General features: G+C 47.0%; 1 protein-coding gene across 3 annotated transcripts in view; it reads right to left on the bottom strand.

The window, feature by feature from the left end:
* Positions 1 to 18108, bottom strand: part of LOC124046496 (E3 ubiquitin-protein ligase SH3RF3-like) — a 70152-nt gene continuing 52044 nt past the window's right edge. Inside the window, exons 2-9 of one of the 3 annotated variants that reach the window (XM_046366923.1) lie at positions 17819 to 18106; positions 13554 to 13649; positions 9895 to 10346; positions 8103 to 8273; positions 7609 to 7832; positions 6711 to 7024; positions 5281 to 5612; positions 1 to 3104 (exon numbers count right to left, since the gene is read on the bottom strand). In XM_046366923.1, the coding sequence (XP_046222879.1) occupies positions 2936 to 3104; positions 5281 to 5612; positions 6711 to 7024; positions 7609 to 7832; positions 8103 to 8273; positions 9895 to 10346; positions 13554 to 13649; positions 17819 to 18106 (2046 nt within the window). In that variant the 3' untranslated portion in view covers positions 1 to 2935. Of the gene's footprint in view, positions 3105 to 3773; positions 3942 to 5280; positions 5613 to 6710; positions 7025 to 7608; positions 7833 to 8102; positions 8274 to 9894; positions 10347 to 13553; positions 13650 to 17818; positions 18107 to 18108 lie in introns of those variants that run through there. The other 2 variants (XM_046366930.1, XM_046366939.1) reach the window with 2 other exon arrangements.

The raw sequence follows: 18108 nt of genomic DNA, 5'->3' as shown, positions 1-18108 counted from the left end.
ACAAAGGCATTTATTGGGAAAATGCACTTGACATGAAAAACCAACCAAACCACGAGGTCATCAATACGAGAGAATGTTTAATGATCACATGGTAGAACGCTGGTCTCGAGTGCAGGGCGACTGGCACCCACGAAATATAAATAATCTGCACAATATATATATTTATATCTCTTATTTTCTGTTACAGTAATGTAAAACATCTCTCATAGTTAGACAGCATGAGATTCCATGCGTAACAACCCCCTTGTAAAGTCTGTAAAGTCTTGTCAGTGGTACAGTACTCACACCAGACAGTCCAGGCAAACCAGAAACACAGTCCACCTGAACACACTAATTCATGGGAACTGGGGAGCAGGAATAGCAAGATGGACACTGTGTGGTGTCTGGGTCATGTGGAAGTGCTCTATCTCCAACATGGAGGACTTGTGCATTAGCTCCACAGACAGACAGTAGAAACAGACAAACAGACTGGCCTTTTGGGTTCAGGGATACAGCTGGCTCATCTGGAGCTAAGGGTTGTTTCTGGCCCAGACCGAAGAGCTTATCCACAGCAACAACATCAACATGTTTAACTGATACACTCTCTCTGAGGAGGAGGAGCGGAAAGACTGGGACCCATCCACTCCTTTCACATCAATAACTGTGTGTGTGGTTGTGTGTGTATGTGTGTCTGTGTGGTTGTGTGTGTCGCGGCCTGATGGAAAGGTTCTAATCTCATCTGAATTTCAGGGTGTTCTCATCTGTCTGTTACCCAACTCAGGGATTACCCAGACTCCCCTGCATCTGCTACTCCATCAGAGACAGATGGTCTCTATATCTCTCTCTCACACACACACACACACACACACACACACACACACACACACACACACACACACACACACACACACACACACACACACACACACACACACACACACACACACACACACACACACACACACACACACACACACACACACACACACACACACACACACACTTTAGGCTGAGACTGAGTGTGCTGTATGAATGTAGCCTGATCCCATCTGTATGTGTTGTAACCGACTCGTTCTGGCCTTCCCAACTCTGTGTGCTTCACTCTGTCTTCCTGACCTGTAGACCTACTTCTGTTGGGGTACAGTTGTTGTGTGCTTAGTAAATGAGAGAGGAACTGTGTACTTAGCCAATTAGAGAGGACCACCGTTGTGTGCTTAACCAATGAAAGAGGAGTACTGTTGTGTGCTTAGCCAATGAAAGAGGCGGTTTGAAGTAGCTTGCCAGAAGTGGGGTATGTTAAAATTAAGAACATTTGGGACTGTTGATGTGCTTTCTTTCCCAATGTTGAGTTTCTACATGACTGGTATTACCAACTACTGGTCTCTCTTACTCGCACACATTAATACAGACACGCATACACACACACCAACCAGAAAGAACATGTATCAGGTTAGCCAAGGTCTTTAGGTGCTTCTGTAACCAGTACGGCATGTCTCTAGCCATACCATACATTCATACGGACACTGATGTTTAAAACAAATACACACTGAAGCAATAGAAAAATACAGTGTGCCGCTTGTTGTGCCTTCAATAGTTCTTGGCGCCTCCTGATGATGTCAACATCACTAGTCATTGATGAGGTTGATGAAGGACCCCTGCCATAGCTGTCCTGTGTGGATAAAGGCCCCCGCTCATATGAGCCTGGTTGGAGCTAGAGTAGCCGTGTGTGCAGAGATGGGCAGTATTTCTGTGTATTTGAAATATGTATTTAAATTACTTCTGAGTATTTTGTAAATTGTATTACACTGGGCTGGACTACACACCAATGTACAGTCTTTTGTAATAAGATACTTTCGAGAGCTGTAATTTGTATTTTCAAAATACAAAATACTTTTCTATACCATTTGTTTATAGCGGTTCACCATCCCCCTTTCACCCTGCATTGGTATCAGAAGACTGATGGCACTATGGTGTCATAAGAGTGTCTGCTAAACGAACTAAATATAAACGTGTATGTAATAATGGACAAGGATTATTCTAATGAGCTCCGCCATGAAACAAGGTTAAGTCTAGAAAGGATACAGGTTTTGTCAAAATGTACTTTTCATAGCAGGTTTAATAGAATTAACGTAGAAGGTTAAGAGAATTAGGTTAAGATATATCCCATCTAGACATGACCCTGAAACAAGGCCAATAATAATACCTAGTGTGCTTTGCAGTTCGTTTTGGTGTGTTCATTTTCACATATATACAGCATTTGAGTCATTTAGCAGTCACTTATCCAGAGTGACTTACAGTCAGTACATTCAGCTAAGGTAGATAAACAACATCAGTCTTAGCAAATTAAAAGTTTCTGTATCCGTCACTGAGTTTGCAAATGTATTTATGTATTTTAATATACAAAATACATGTATTTTAATGAAATATATTTAGGGCGGCAGGTAGCCTCGAGGTTAGAGCATTAGGCCAGTGTTCAAAAGGTTGCTGGTTTGAATACTGGAGGCGACAAGGTGAAAGAAATCAGTCGCTGTGCCCTACAGCAAGTCACTTAACCCTAATTGCTCGAGGGGAGCTGTACAATGGCGACCCTGGCCGTGACCCCTACGGGTGTCTCGGGGGAGTTGGGATATGCCCCTCAAAAACATTTCCATTACACACTTCTGTGTAATAGGACACATGTAGGTGCCCCCCAAATTATTATAAAATACAAGTATTTTGTAGTTCATTTTGATACATTGATCTTTTGTAATTGTATTTTGTCATTTTTGCCCATCCCTGCGTGTGTGTGTGTGTGTGTGTGTGTGTGTGTGTGTGTGTGTGTGTGTGTGTGTGTGTGTGTGTGTGTGTGTGTGTGTGTGTGTGTGTGTGTGTGTGTGTGTGTGTGTGTGTGTGTGTGTGTGTGTGTGTGTGTGTGTGTGTGTGTGTGTGTGTGTGTGTGTGTGTGTAGCGGTCCTGTTCAGAAGATCTCTACGAAGCTGCCAGGGAAGAGGCCAGTACGTCCAGTCCTCTGCAGAGTTCCTTTGTACCAGCCATCTTCTCTCTTCTTATGAACAAACACTACGTCTCCCTGTCTCAGCTCGATCTCCGCCTCGCTCTGAGGGGGGTAAGGCACCACCACACGATACCTAGGGAGGGAGGGTTACAGATAATGACCCACTATGCACAGACGTCAGTTCAACCTCAACCAATTTGGTTGAGTTGTCAACTAATATGAATTCAATGAAAAATCAACAAAACATTTCACCATGACATTGGATTTAGGTTAAAGGTTGGCAGAGATGGCCAGTATTTCTGTTACATGTTTTTGAAATATGTATTACAATTACTTCTGAGTATTTAGTCATTTGTATTACGCTGGGGTGAACTACACTGCAATATATTTGGTAACAAGATCCTGCTGTAATTTGTATTAACAAAATACTTAAAAAAATACTTTCAACCTATATTGGTATCAGAAGTCTGATGTCACCATCGTGTGATTAGAGCATGTGCTAAATGAACTACACTCAGCAAAAAAAAGAAATGTCCTCTCACTGTCAACTGTGTTTATTTTCAGGAAACTTAACATGTGTAAATATTTGTATGAACATAACAAGACTCAACAATTGAGACATAAACTGAACAAGTTCCACAGACATGTGACTAACAGAAATGGAATAATGTGTCCCTGAACAAAGGGGGGTCAAAATCAAAAGTAACAGTCAGTATCTGGTGTGGCCACCAGCTGCATTAAATACTGCAGTGCATCTCCTCCTCATGGACTGCACCATATTTGCCAGTTCTTGCTGTGAGATGTTACTCCACTCTTCCACCAAGGCACCTGCAAGTTTCCGCACATTTCTAGGGGGAATGGCCCTAGTCCTCACCCTCCGATCCAACAGGTCCCAGACGTGATCAATGGGATTGTGATTGCGCAATCGATTCCACATTGATTCAACATCATCACATAAAAGTTTTTTTTGCTGAAATGACGTGGAAACACAGTTGATTTAACCAGTTCTTGACCAGTGGGTCTGCATTGTAACTCATATTCGAACACATGCACACCATAAACACACACACACACACACACACACACACACACACACACACACACACACACACACACACACACACACACACACACACACACACACACACACACACACACACACACACACACACACACACACACACACACACACACACACACACACACTAGGAGGTGATATATGCTGCTACTCAGGTCATCATCATTCAGCAGTCTTATATATAAATGCTTCACACAGATTTATATGTGCTTGAAACAGTGTGTTTTAATATTTGTGTGTGAGTGTCAGTGTGTGTGTGGGTTTGTGTGTGTGTGTGCGTGCATCTGTGTGACGCGTTGCTCTCAGAGAAAAAAGAGGGCACTATTAGCTCTGACACCCACCGATGGGGATAGGAGAAGGGTGATGATCAGAAGCTCAGTTATTCCTGGTGCTGTAGTGGTGTAGTGTCGTAACATACAGCATATCTCGGGGGATGTTTGAGGGTGTGTGTGTGTGTGTATGAGAGTGTGTAGCCATAGCCACGGGAAGTAGGTTGGGGTTGCTGCATTTTTTCCGCTGACGGGCGGCCCAGTGCACTGCTTTTGTGAAAAAGTATATTTATATATATTTTTATTCTGATTTGTCAGAACCCCTACTTCCCGCGGCTATGTGAGAAGTTACAGGGTGTGTTTACCTCTCTCTGGACAGGGTGTGTTTACCTCTCTCTGGACAGGGTGTGTTTACCTCTCTCTGGACAGGGTGTGTTTACCTCTCTCTGGACAGGGTGTGTTTACCTCTCTCTGGACAGGGTGTGTTTACCTCTCTCTGGACAGGGTGTGTTTACCTCTCTCTGGACAGGGTGTGTTCTTACCTCTCTCTGGACAGGGTGTGTTTACCTCTCTCTGGACAGGGTGTGTTTACCTCTCTCTGGACAGGGTGTGTGCTTACCTCTCTCTGAACAGGGTGTGTGCTTACCTCTCTCTGGACAGGGTGTGTTTACCTCTCTCTGGACAGGGTGTGTTTACCTCTCTCTGGACAGGGTGTGTTTACCTCTCTCTGGACAGGGTGTGTTTACCTCTCTCTGGACAGGGTGTGTTTACCTCTCTCTGGACAGGGGGTGTTTACCTATCTCTGGACAGGGTGTGTGTTTACCTCTCTCTGGACAGGGGGTGTGTTTGACAGTGTGAGTAGTTACAGTGTGTGTATACATCTCTCTGGACAAGGTGTGTGCTTACCTCTCTCTGGACAGGATGTGTGTTTGACAGTGTGAGTAGTTACAGTGTGTGTTTACCTCTCTCTGGACAGTGGTTTGGGTTCAGGCCGGAGAGCTAGCAGTGCGTTCCCGGGGCGGTTCATCGGGGGCGACCGGGGGAAGTTGAGATCGAGGGATCCTGACTTCCTGTTCAGCAGCTCTAACCCTATTGCCCCCGCCATCTCACTCTCGATTGGACAAGACCCGGCACGCCCATGGGCATCCATTGGACAGGAGCCAGAGCGGGTGTGATGTGGGAGGACGGCACCCGACAGGGGGAGGGTTGGTGGGGAGGACGGGGGAGAATGAGATGCCTTTTTCTTGGCCGCGGCTCCAGAGAGAAGCTTTAGCAGACCTCCTTTTTTCTCCTTCTGTGGACACAGATAACAAGACAGAGAAGAGAATGGGGATGAAACAATTTGCAGTGTCTTCTACAGATGTACAGTTGTATTTTTCTGGCAGTATCCCTCCTGGTCTCAGAGACACTTAACCAGCAGTATCTACCTGATGAAACAATGACTCCTCCAGTTGGCCAGTACAGTATCTTTTTGAGATCTGAGTGTGGTTCTCTAACCATCCACCAGAGAGCAGCACATATACAGTAGATAGTTTAGTCTCGATGTGTCAGGGGGAACTTTAGTCTCAGTGTGTGTGTGTGTGTTTGTGAGTTTGTGTGCATCTTTGGGGTTGAGATGTGAGTCAGAGCCAATTATCAGTGCATAATCAGCATGGAAGCATCTATCTGACAGCACAGCAGGCCTCATAACACACACACACACCACAAACCTCTAACTTAATCAGACAGCAAACTCCAACGCATAATAAGCCAATGCATGTGGGGAATTAAAATGGTTAGGAAAGCTAGGAGGTTAAATGCGATGAGACTAAATACTATAGTTAATCCATCACAGCTCGTAGTCAATGACTGTTTTACCATGGTCCTTCCCTAGTCTATTTGTCCTATTGTCACTAACTGTCTCATCTAGTGTCTGTGTAGCCAGTCAACACCAGAGCAGATAGGCTCCTCTCTCTCAGACAACTCTACCATCCATCACTGTCACCATGGACCCAGCTTTAATACACCCATCAAGATGAAGAACAACACACAGAGACAGCCCTGTCACACTGATCGTCTGTTTGTCTGTCTGGCGTTGGATGATTCTGCACCATGTCCAGGTGCAAGCCACTTCCCCTCAACACCACTTCCCCTAGCTATGCTTTTAATATTCCCTGATTATATCCTCCTGACTGTAGCATCATGTTGAGGGATTTTAAGGCAGTGTGATGTTGGAACCAGACTCTGCTGTGAGTTTAGATAAAGGGAGGTAGTGGTGAGGCGAGAAAGAGAGAGAGAGAGAGAGAGAGAGAGAGCAAGGAGAGAGAGAGAGAGAGCAAGGAGAGAGAGAGAGAGCAAGGAGAGAGAGAAGAGATGAGAAGCAAGATGAAGAGAGACACCCTAGGAGACTCACCTTCTCTGGTTTTGAGGCGTTGCTGTGGGAGGGGCCAGGCGAGGACGGTTGGAAGGGATTGGTTGATTCTCCGTTGAGCAGGGCAGCACTGGCGTTGGGAGGGGTGAGGCAGGAGAGAGGGGAGGAAAGTGGGATGAGGGGCGAAGAGAGGCAGGAGAGAGGGCGTGAAGCAGGGGAGGAGAGGGGGGAAGGGCCGGGGGACACCATGGATATTGGGCGAGCAGATTGACCAGCGGAGCGCGACGGGGAAGATTTCTGAGGTCGGAGAGGAGAGACGGTGGGTGTGTGACGCTCTGGGCTGCTGGAGGGCGGGACTGAACACACACATTACACACTGTTACATACTATTACACAGCACACAGTAGTCATCTTACTGTTACAAGACACCATCTGCTTCCCGTTTGTGCTGTCATCATATTATATATATATATTTTATTGTCACACCAGATAGGTGCAGTGAAATGTGTTATTTTGCAGAGTTAGACACAGTGGTACGGCGCCCATGGAGAAAATTAGTGTTAAGTGCCTTCTGATTTTTAACCTTGTCGGCTCAGGTATTCAAACCAGCGACCTTTGGGTTACGGCCCCAACGCCCTAACCGCTAGGCTACCTGCCGCCCCAATACGACATCTGACTGCCAATGACACATGTGACCAAACTACCATAGCCTACCTATGGTCATACTTTATTTTGTAATGGATAACAGGTGTGTGTGTGTGTAAGACAAAGACAAAGAGAGAGGCTCCCAGGAGAAACTTTAAATACCATCACATGTTCTCCCTGACAGAGAGAGGGAAGGAAGGAGAGAGGCAAGGAGGGAGAGAGAGGCCAGATATAAGAGCTGGATCAAATGTAGGAAATGACAGATCTAGAACCTGAATAATCTCTGTGTACTCACCCAGTTGCATGGCAGAGCGGGTCTGGTTAACTGTTTGTTGTCCAAAGCGAAGGCAGTTCTTAAGCTGAGCAGCGGCAGACTGGGGGGAAGAGGGGGGAGGGGAGGGACGAGAGGAGGAGGGGCCGGCGGAGGAGGGGGAGGCCGCCTTACTCCCCTGTCCCACCCCTCCCACCTCCTGCCCTGAGAGACAGGAGCTCTGAGAACCACCCACCGCAAACGGAGCTCTGCAGACAGAGCGAGAAAGAGAGAGAGCACGAGTGGGAGAAGGGGTTGGGAGAGGGGAGAGATTCAATGGTTCCAGTCCTGTTAGAATAGTGACCAAGATACTATTGATATCCCCTATTATACTACCATCAACATGCTGCTTATCGTCTGCCTGTCACGCAAACAGAGTTATGTGTTTGAAAGGGTGTGTATGAGAGGGAGAACAAGAGTATTTGCATGAGAAAATGTGTGTGTGAGTGTGCGTGCGTTCGTGCCTGTGCGTGTCTCACCGTGACACGGGTGTGACATAGTTTCCAGGGAAGACTCCGGAAGCAGCGGTCCGTAGAGAGGTCCCTTTAAACCAGCCGTCCTGACACTTCTCTGTGACACGGTACATCTCTCCTTTCCTCAGCTCCAACTCATCTGCCTTCTGGGACTTATACGCATACAGGGCCAGATAGCTAGGATACACAGAGACGTCGTTTAGGATCATTTGACTGGTTTTGTTTTAATATGGACAAACAACTATGTAATAAAATGCAACCACATAAAAGGTGAGATTCTGTACATGCCTCGTGCATTATTTGATCTCATATCCAATTTGCTGGAATAAAGAACAATATTTTGGGGGGCATTCACTGTCTAAATACTGTTGGAGGGTACGACTGAATATATGTTTGATATCTGAATGTACATGTCTGAATTTAAGTCTGAATATACACTATATGACCAAAAGAATGTGGACACCTCCTTGTCAAACATCTCATTCCAAAATCATGGCCATTAATATGGAGTTGATTCCCCCTTTGCTGCTATAACAGTCTCCACTCTTCAGGGAAGGCTTTTCACTAGATGTTGGAACATTGCTGCGGGGACTTGCTTCCATTCAGCCAAAATAGCATTAGTGAGGTCAGGCACCTCTGTTAGGCAATTAGGCCTGGCTCACAGTCGGTGTTCCAATTCATCCCAAAGGTTTTCAATGGGGTTGAGGTCAGGGCTCTGTGCAGGCCAGTCAAGTTCTTCCACACCGATCTTGACAAACCACTTCTGTATGGACCTCACGTTGTGCATGGGGGCATCGTCATGCTAAAACAGGAAAGGGCTTTGCCCAAACTGTTGCCACAAAGTTGGAAGCACAGAATCATCTAGAATGTCATTGTATTCTGTAGCGTTAAGATTTCCCTTCACTGGAACTAAGGGTCCTAGACCAAACCATGAAAAACAGCCCCAGACCATTATTTCTCCTCCACCACACTTTACAGTTGGCATTATGCATTTGGGCAGGTAGCGTTCTCTTGGTAACCACCAAACCCCGATTCGTCCGTCGGACTGCCAGATAGTGAAGCATGATTCATGATTTCAGAGAATGCGTTTCCACGGCTCCAGAGTCCAATGGCGGCAGGCTTTACACTGAAGCTTGGCATTGCGCATGGTGATCTTAGGCTTGTGTGCAGCTGCTCAACCATAGAAACACATTTCATGGTTGGTTGAGAGAATGCCAAGACTATGCAAAGCTGTCATCAACGCAAAGGGAGGCTACTTTGAACAATCTCAAAAATAAAATATATTTTGATTTGTTTTACACTTGTTTGGTTACTACATGATTCCATATGTGTTATTTCATAGTTTTGATGTCTTCACTATTATTTTACAATGTAGAAAATAGTAAAAATAAAGAAAAATCCTTGAATGAGTAGGTGTGTCCTAACTTCTGACTAGTACTGTATGTCTGAAGAATAATAGGAGGGGAGAGTAAGCAGGTGTCCATGCACTGCCTCTGGGTTGCTATGGTAACTAGGGGACATTTTCCCATAGCAACAGGGCAGGTTGCCGGTCGGAGATGGAAGTGTCCGACCTCATTAGCGGGACAACCCGCTCTGGATAGTGTGTGTTTGTGTGTGTGCACGCACGTCCAGGAAGATATGGTAGTAAATGCAGCACAATCTTTATATTCCACTCAGCTTCTGTTTCACCTTATAGACAGGACAGCAGCTCAGAGAAAACAGACAGCATTGCTATTCAACTCATTTACCTATAGATTTACCAGTTAGTAAACCATGCCTGTGTGATCAGTAAACTTACATGTTGAGTGGTAGTTGGACCTTGGCTTGAGCCAGCAGTTCTGAGGTGACTGAAGCCATTCTGGGAGGAACCAGAACTCCGACTGAGGAGGGAGCGGGACCGGGGGGAGAGTCCTGTATCCGTGCAGCAGCCCTGGGGTCAGAGGAGCTGATGAGGACAGGGTGGGAGATCTCCATGCTGTGTCTGTTGTTGAGCTGGGCTGTCCGCTGCGTCACACTCAGAGCTGTGAACGAGTGGCGCTTCTTAGCGTTTTTCTTCCCCTCTCCCCCTCTTTTCTCCTCCTCTTGCCTCTGGAGGGCACCATTGCCACTTCCTGCAGAGGATGGGTCAGGGGAGGGGCCAAGGGAGCAGGGACCCAATGGGAGACCGGGAGACGGGTCAAAGCTGGGGCCAGGGACGGGATTGGATGTCGGCTTGTCAATCTCCATCAACTGTTTGGCTGTTTCATTTAGCTAAAGTGGAGAGGAGATGAGAGGAAAGGAGACGAGAGGATAGGAGACGAGAGGAGACGAAAGGAGACGAGAGGAGAGGAAAGGATGAGATCCAAATCATTGAATTGAATTGCTTTAGACTGTTTTACTACACACTGCTGGCTCTCAGAGCACGCCTTCTGCTGTTGGCAGAACTTCAAACCAGACAAAAAAGATCACACACACCCCACACCCTGGGGAGAATCTATGTACTTAGTGAAAGAGGAGGAGGAGAGAACAACGTTTGTAATGCAGCTCATATCTGACAGGATGACAGTCGATCTTGTAGTCTGTTCTTGCTAGTCAGATAACCCCCACACACTGAATCTACCCAGCAACAACACTACTCACGCTCTCTCACAGACGGATGCTCAGTCTCACAGTCACAATCACAACACAGAGAGAGCAGATCCTCTCAGTCCACACACACACATTGTCACCATGTTGAACTCAGGGGATGCTTTCTGCTACATTACATCAATATCACCTCCGCTGAAGACACACTCCTTTGTTGGAGAGGATTCCTTGGAGAGAATATTGCGCGTGTGAGTATAGACTGTAGAGGGCAGGACAGAGTGGATCTGTCTCAGTGTCTGAGTATAGACTGTAGAGGGCAGGACAGAGAGGATCTGTCTCAGTGTGTGAGTATAGACCGTAGGGGGCAGGACAGAGTGGATCTGTCTCAGTGTGTGAGTATAGACTGTAGGGGGCAGGACAGAGTGGATCTGACTCAGTGTGTGAGTATAGACTGTAGGGGGCAGGACAGAGTGGATCTGACTCAGTGTGTGAGTATAGACTGTAGAGGGCAGGACAGTGTGCATCTGTCTCAGTGTGTGAGTATAGACTGTATGGGGCAGGACAGAGTGGATCTGATTCAGTGTGTGAGTATAGACTGTAGGAGGTAGGACAGAGTGGATCTGTCTCAGTGTGTGAGTATAGACTGTATGGGGCAGGACAGAGTGGATCTGACTCAGTCTGTGAGTATAGACTGTAGGGGGCAGGACAGAGTGGATCTATCTCAGTGTGTGAGTATAGACTGTAGAGGGCAGGACAGGGTGGATCTGTCTCAGTGTGTGAGTATAGACTGTAGGGGGCAGGACAGAGTGGATCTGTCTCAGTGCGTGAGTATAGACTGTAGAGGGCAGGACAGAGTGGATCTGTCTCAGCGTGTGAGTATAGACTGTAGGGGGGGGGGCAGAGTGGATCTGTCTCAGTGTGTGAGTATAGACTGTAGGGGGCAGGACAGAGTGGATCTGTCTCAGCGTGTGAGTATAGACTGTAGGAGGTAGGACAGAGTGGATCTGACTCAGTGTGTGAGTATAGACTGTATGGGGCAGGACAGAGTGGATCTGTCTCAGTGTGTGAGTATAGACTGTAGGGGGCAGGACAGAGTGGATCTGTCTCAGTGTGTGAGTATAGACTGTAGAGGGCAGGACAGTGTGCATCTGTCTCAGTGTGTGAGTATAGACTGTATGGGGCAGGACAGAGTGGATCTGATTCAGTGTGTGAGTATAGACTGTAGGAGGTAGGACAGAGTGGATCTGTCTCAGTGTGTGAGTATAGACTGTATGGGGCAGGACAGAGTGGATCTGTCTCAGTGTGTGAGTATAGACTGTAGAGGGCAGGACAGAGTAGATCTGTCTCAGTGTTGTGAGTATAGACTGTAGAGGGCAGGACAGATTGGTTCTGACTCAGTGTGTGAGTATAGACTGTAGAGGGCAGGACAGAGTGGATCTGTCTCAGTGTGTGAGTATAGACTGTAGGGGGCAGGACAGAGTGGATCTGACTCAGTGTGTGAGTATAGACTGTAGGGGGCAGGACAGAGTGGATCTGTCTCAGTGTGTGAGTATAGACTGTAGAGGGCAGGACAGAGTGGATCTGTCTCAGTGTGTAAGTATAGACTGTAGGGGGCAGGGCAGAGGGGGATCTGTCTCAGTGTGTGAGTATAGACTGTAGGGGGCAGGACAGAGTGGATCTGACTCAGTCTGTGAGTATAGACTATAGGGGGCAGGACTGAATGGATCTGTCTCCGTGTGTGAGTATAGACTGTAGGGGGCAGGACAGAGTGGATCTGTCTCAGTGTGTGAGTATAGACCGTAGGGGGCAGGACAGAGTGGATCTGTCTCAGTGTGTGAGACGTCGCCATCTCCATATTAATAGATATGCTAATCAGAACATATGCTAATGAGCCTGATAGATTGATCCTGCACTGACGGCATTACTCCCAGGGGACGAATGGAGACGCACACACAGTCTTTCTCTATGAAGGTCAAATACACACTCAGACACAGGCAGACAGTGAATTCCTCTCCCCATCTCATGCATACGTTCCCACAGTATCCACAATATACCTGAATGTGTGACTGTCTCTTTACACTATTCACAAGGGCCTTCACCTTTTACCTCACCAGAAATGGTGTGAGAGTTTGTATGTGTGTGTGTGTGTGTGTGTGTGTGTGTGTGTGTGTGTGTGTGTGTGTGTGTGTGTGTGTGTGTGTGTGTGTGTGTGTGTGTGTGTGTGTGTGTGTGTGTGTGTGTGTGTGTGTGTGTGTGTGTGTGTGTGTGTGTGTGTGTGTGCGTTGTTCTCTGAGGCAGAACCATCCTTCACCCTGTACTTTCTTTCTCTCTGTGATCATCTTTCATCTGAGCAGCCCTGTGCTCACTGTGCCATACAGTGTGTGTATTTGTGTGTTTGGATGTCAACATTCTAACAGTCTAATGAATACATTTTATACTTATATTTCGAGGCAATTATGGGGGTAATTATGAACGGGGCAGGGCACCTTCAACTGTCGGGAGTAGGACGGGCAGCAGAGTGAAACCAGTCAAAAATGTCCTCCTTCAATTTGTGATATTAAGATTCTAACAGCGACAGTGTGTTATGACGTCCACATGACTTTCTAGGCTCTTCTTGTGTTAAAGGTGTGAAGGGTTAACAGCGCACAGCTACACCACCATAGGAGACAAGGAGAGAGGAGAGAGCTCCTTCCTCCCTCCCCCAACGCTCCACTCGCCTCCAGCTGGGACACCCTCATTATGTCCCCCCCTACTAACCCTAACCTCCCCCCTTCACAACACACATACGCACGCACACATAGCCTCCCGTCGAGTCAAATGATGGAAGACTCTTAATTATTGATGTATCCCTATCTAATAAGACCCCCCCCCCGTGTGTGTGTTTGTTGTTACCTCTACATAGAGGATGGGGAAGATCCCGATCTTATCTCCCAGCATGCCCTCTGCCCAGTTGTCATCCACTCGTCTGATCACCGTCAGAACCTCATCCTATTGAACAGACAGTATGGTTTGTAAGGACAAAACAGGCATTAAGCTTATATTCATCTCTCTCTCTCTCTCTCTCTCTCTCTCTCTCTCTCTCTCTCTCTCTCTCTCTCTCTCTCTCTTCTCTCTCTCATTCTCTCTCTCATTCTCTCTCTCATTCTCTCTCTCATTCTCTCTCTCTCATTCTCTCTCATTCTCTCTCTCTCTCTCTCTCTCTCCCTCTCATTCTCTCTCTCTCTCTCTCTCTCTCTCTCTCTCTCTCTCTCTCTCTCTCTCTCTCTCTCTCTCTCTCTCTCTCTCTCTCTCTCTCTCTCTCTCTCTCTCTCTCTCTCTCTCTCTCTCTCTCTCTCTCTCTCTCGGGTGGTCTAGAGTTTTGTTGCCTCTTTTTGGTGGTGACGTGCTGGTAAAAAAATGGGGTAAAACTGATTTCCCTGCATTAAAATCACCATGTGTGAGTCTCTCTTTCTCTTACTCTTTCTCCCACTCTCCCACACTATCACCCCTTCTGCCTCTGCCCCTGACATAATGATACCACTGTCTCTACTAATTTCTCATCATCACAGAGGGAAAGGAGAGGGAGGGAGAGGATGGCAGAAAGAGAAACAGTAAGAGAGGGATAAGGTTTCTCTCTCTCTCCTAGAGATATATTATCTGACCCACTGGCCCTGTTACATGCAGGCTTACATGCTGCTGTCCTTCACTCATTCACTCCCTCTCCATCTCCCTCTCTGTCTCCCTCTCCACCTCCCTCTCATTCTCTCTTTGAATTTAAACCCATCCTTCCATTTAGTAATTTAGCTAGGGAACTGCAGCTGTGATTCTGTGTGTGCAAAAAGGAAGTGCATGTCTGTGTCTCTCTGTCCTGACTTGGCCCTCAGCCCCATCCTGAGAGAGTGTATGAGGCCAGGTGCTGCTGAGGAACACACACACAGAGAATGAGAGAGAACGAGATATGTTCCATTTGCCAGTGTCCTCACCTAGAGTGTGTAACAGCATGAACAAATGATGAGCTTTGAAGAGGAGAGGAGCAGAGGGAATACAAATCACTGTTTATCACAAACACTGTGCTGGAGAAGGGGGGTTTCTCTCTCGCTCTCCCACATAGGAGGAGAAAAACTATATTCAGATAGAGAGGGAGAAAGATAGACGGAGGAGAAGGTAGACTGCTTAGATAAACACAAAACATCCAGTAGGGTATCATAGAGAGCCTCCACTCCACTCTTCTGGGAAGGCTTTCCACTAAATGTTGGAACATTGCTGCAGGGTCACTGATGTTGGGCTACTAAGCCTGGCTCGCAATCAGCGTTCCAATTCATCCCAAAGGTGTTCGATCAAATCAAATCAAATCAAATCACATTTTTATTTGTCACATACACATGGTTAGCAGATGTTAATGCGAGTGTAGCGAAATGCTTGTGCTTCTAGTTCCGACAATGCAGTAATAACCAACGAGTAATCTAACCTAACCCAACAATTCCACAACTACTACCTTATACACACAAGTGTAAGGGGATAAAGATGTTCGATGAGGCTCTGTGCAGGCCATTCAAGTTCTTCCACACCGATATTCGGCAATCCATTGCTGTATGGACCTCGCTTTGTGCACAGGGGCGTTGTCATGCTGAAACAGGAAAGGGGCCTTCCCCAAGCGGTTGCCACAAAGAATCGTCTAGAATGCCATTGTGTGCTGCCTAGCCCGAACCATGAAAAACAGCCCTTCCTTCTCCACCAAACTTTGCAGTTGGCACTATGCATTGTGTAAGGTAGCGTTCTCTCCTGGCATCCGCCAAACCCAGATTTGTCCATCGGACTGCAAGATGGTGAAGCTAAGGACTCTGGGACTAAACACCTCCCTCTGCAACTGGATCCTGGACTTCCTGACGGGCCGCCCCCAGGTGGTAAGGGTAGGTAACAACACATCCGCCACGCTGATCCTCAACACAGGGGCCCCTCAGGGGTGCGTGATCAGTCCCCTCCTATACTCCCTGTTCACTCATGACTGCATGGCCAGGCATGACTCCAACACCATCATTAAGTTTGCCGATGACACACCAGTGGTAGGCCTGATCACCAACAACGACGAGACAGCCAATAGGGAGGAGGTCAGAGACCTGGCCGTGTGATACCAGGACAACAACCTCCCCCTCAACGCGATGAAGACAAAGGAGATGATTGTGGACTACAGGAAAAGGAGGACTGAGCATCGACGGGGCTGTAGTGGAGCAGGTTGAGAGCTTCAAGTTCCTTGGTGTCCACATTACCAACAAACTAACATGGTCCAAGCACACCAAGACAGTCGTGAAGAGGGCACAACAAAACCTATTCTCCCTCAGGAGACTGAAAAGATTTGGCATGGGTCCTCAGATCCTCAAAAGGTTCTACAGCTGCACCATCGAGAGCATCCTGACTGGTTGCATCACTGCCTGGTATGGCAACTTCTCGGCATCCGACCGCAAGGCACTACAGAGGGTAGTGCGTACAACCCAGTACATCACTGGGGCCAAGCTCCCTGCCATCCAGGACCTCTATACCAGGTGGTGTCAGAGGAAGGCCCTAAAAATTGTCCAAGACTCCAGCCACCCTAGTCATAGACTGTTCTCTCTGCTAACGCACGGCAAGCGGTACCAGAGCACCAAGTCTAGGTCCAAGAGGTTTCTAAACAGCTTCTACCCCCAAGCCATAAGACTCCTGAACATCTAATCAAATGGCTACCCAGACTTTTTGCATTGCCCCCCTCTTTTACGCCGCTGCTACTCTCTGTTATTATCTATGCATAGTCACTTTAATAACTCTATCTACATGTACATATTTCCTCAATTGCCTCGGCTAACCGGTGCCACCGCACATTGACTCTGTACCGGTACCCTCTGTTGGTACCCCCTGTATATAGTCTCGCTATTGTTATTTTGCTTCTGCTCTTTAACTACTTGTTACTTTTATTTACTATTCTTATTTGTATTTTTTAAACTGCATTGTTGGTTAAGGGCTTGTAAGTAAGCATTTCACTGTAAGGTCTACTACACCTGTTGTATTTGGCGCATGTGACTAATACAATTTGATTTGAAGAATAAATCATCACTCCAGAGAACGTGTTTCCACTGCTCAAGAGTCCAATGGCGACGAGTTTTACACCACTCCAGCCGACACTTGGCATTGCGCATGGTGATTTTAGGCTTGTGTGCGGCTGCTCGGTCATGAAAAACCCATTTCATGAAGCTGCCGACAAACAGTTGATGTGCTGACGTTGCTTTCAGAAACAGTTTGGAACTCGGTAGTGAGAGTTGCAACCGAAGACAGACGATTTTTCCGAACTACGTGCTTCAGTACTCGGCGGTCCCGTTCTGTTAGCTTGGGTGGCCTACCACTTCTCGGCTGAGCCGTTGTTGCTCCTAGAATTTTACACGTCACAATAATAGCACTTACAGTTGCCCGGGGTTGCTCTAGCAGGGCAGACATTTGACACACTGATTTGTTGGAAAGGTGGCATCCTATGATGGTGCCAAGTTGAATGTCACTGAGCTCTTCAGTAAGGCCATTCTACTGCCAATGTTTGTCTATTGAGATTGCATGGCTGTGTGCTCGATTTTATACACCTGTCAGTGTAACCGATGTGAAATGACTAGCTAGTTTGCGGGGTGCGCTCTAATAACGTTTCAATCGGTGACGTAACTTGCTCTGAGACCTTGGAGTAGTTGTTCCCCATGCCCTGCAAGAGCCAGGGCTTTTGTGGAGCGATGGGTAACGATGCTTCTTGGAAGGCAGTTGTTGATGTGTGCAAGGGGTCCCTGGTTCAAGCCCAGGTAGGGGCGAGGAGAGGGACGGAAGCTTTACTGTTACATCAGCAATGGGTCTGGCTGAAATAGCCGAATCCACTCATTTGAAGGGGTGTCCATATACTTTTGTATATATATTTATATTCCACACTCGGACAATACTCGTGTATTGTTTTGTTTTGTTAGGTATTACTGTACTGTTGGAGCTAGAAACATAAGCATTTTGATGCACCTGCAATAACATCTGCAAAATATGTGTACGCGACCAATAACATTACATTTTATTTGATCAGTGTCCATGTAAACGTATTCATAGATACACACACAGTGGATTACAGTGAGTCAGCGTGTGTTCATGTGTGTAGGTTTGTGTGTGCGTGCATGTGTGTGTGTGTGTACCTTCGAGAAGGCCAGACAGTCTTTGTCCTGATCTTTGTCTTTGACTTCAAAGTCGTACAAGGCCTTTCCTGTGGGCGGAGTTTGGCTCAGCGGCCGTAACAACGCGATGTAACTAGCTGGCAGGAAACCATGACAACTGTTCAGCTCCCCATGGTACCAGTTGTCGTCAACTTTACGTCGCAGGATGATGATGTCCCCTTTTGCAAACTGCAGGTCTCCAGGTTCCTTCCCCTCGTAGGAATAGAGAGCCTTTCCACAGGGCAGGGTTAGGGTTAGATTAGGTAAACTCT

Source organism: Oncorhynchus gorbuscha, linkage group LG01 (genome assembly GCF_021184085.1).
Source record: "Oncorhynchus gorbuscha isolate QuinsamMale2020 ecotype Even-year linkage group LG01, OgorEven_v1.0, whole genome shotgun sequence".
Classification (NCBI taxonomy): domain Eukaryota; kingdom Metazoa; phylum Chordata; class Actinopteri; order Salmoniformes; family Salmonidae; genus Oncorhynchus; species Oncorhynchus gorbuscha.
The sequence above is the reverse complement of the archived record's forward strand: the minus strand, read 5'-3'. Positions and strand labels throughout refer to the sequence as shown.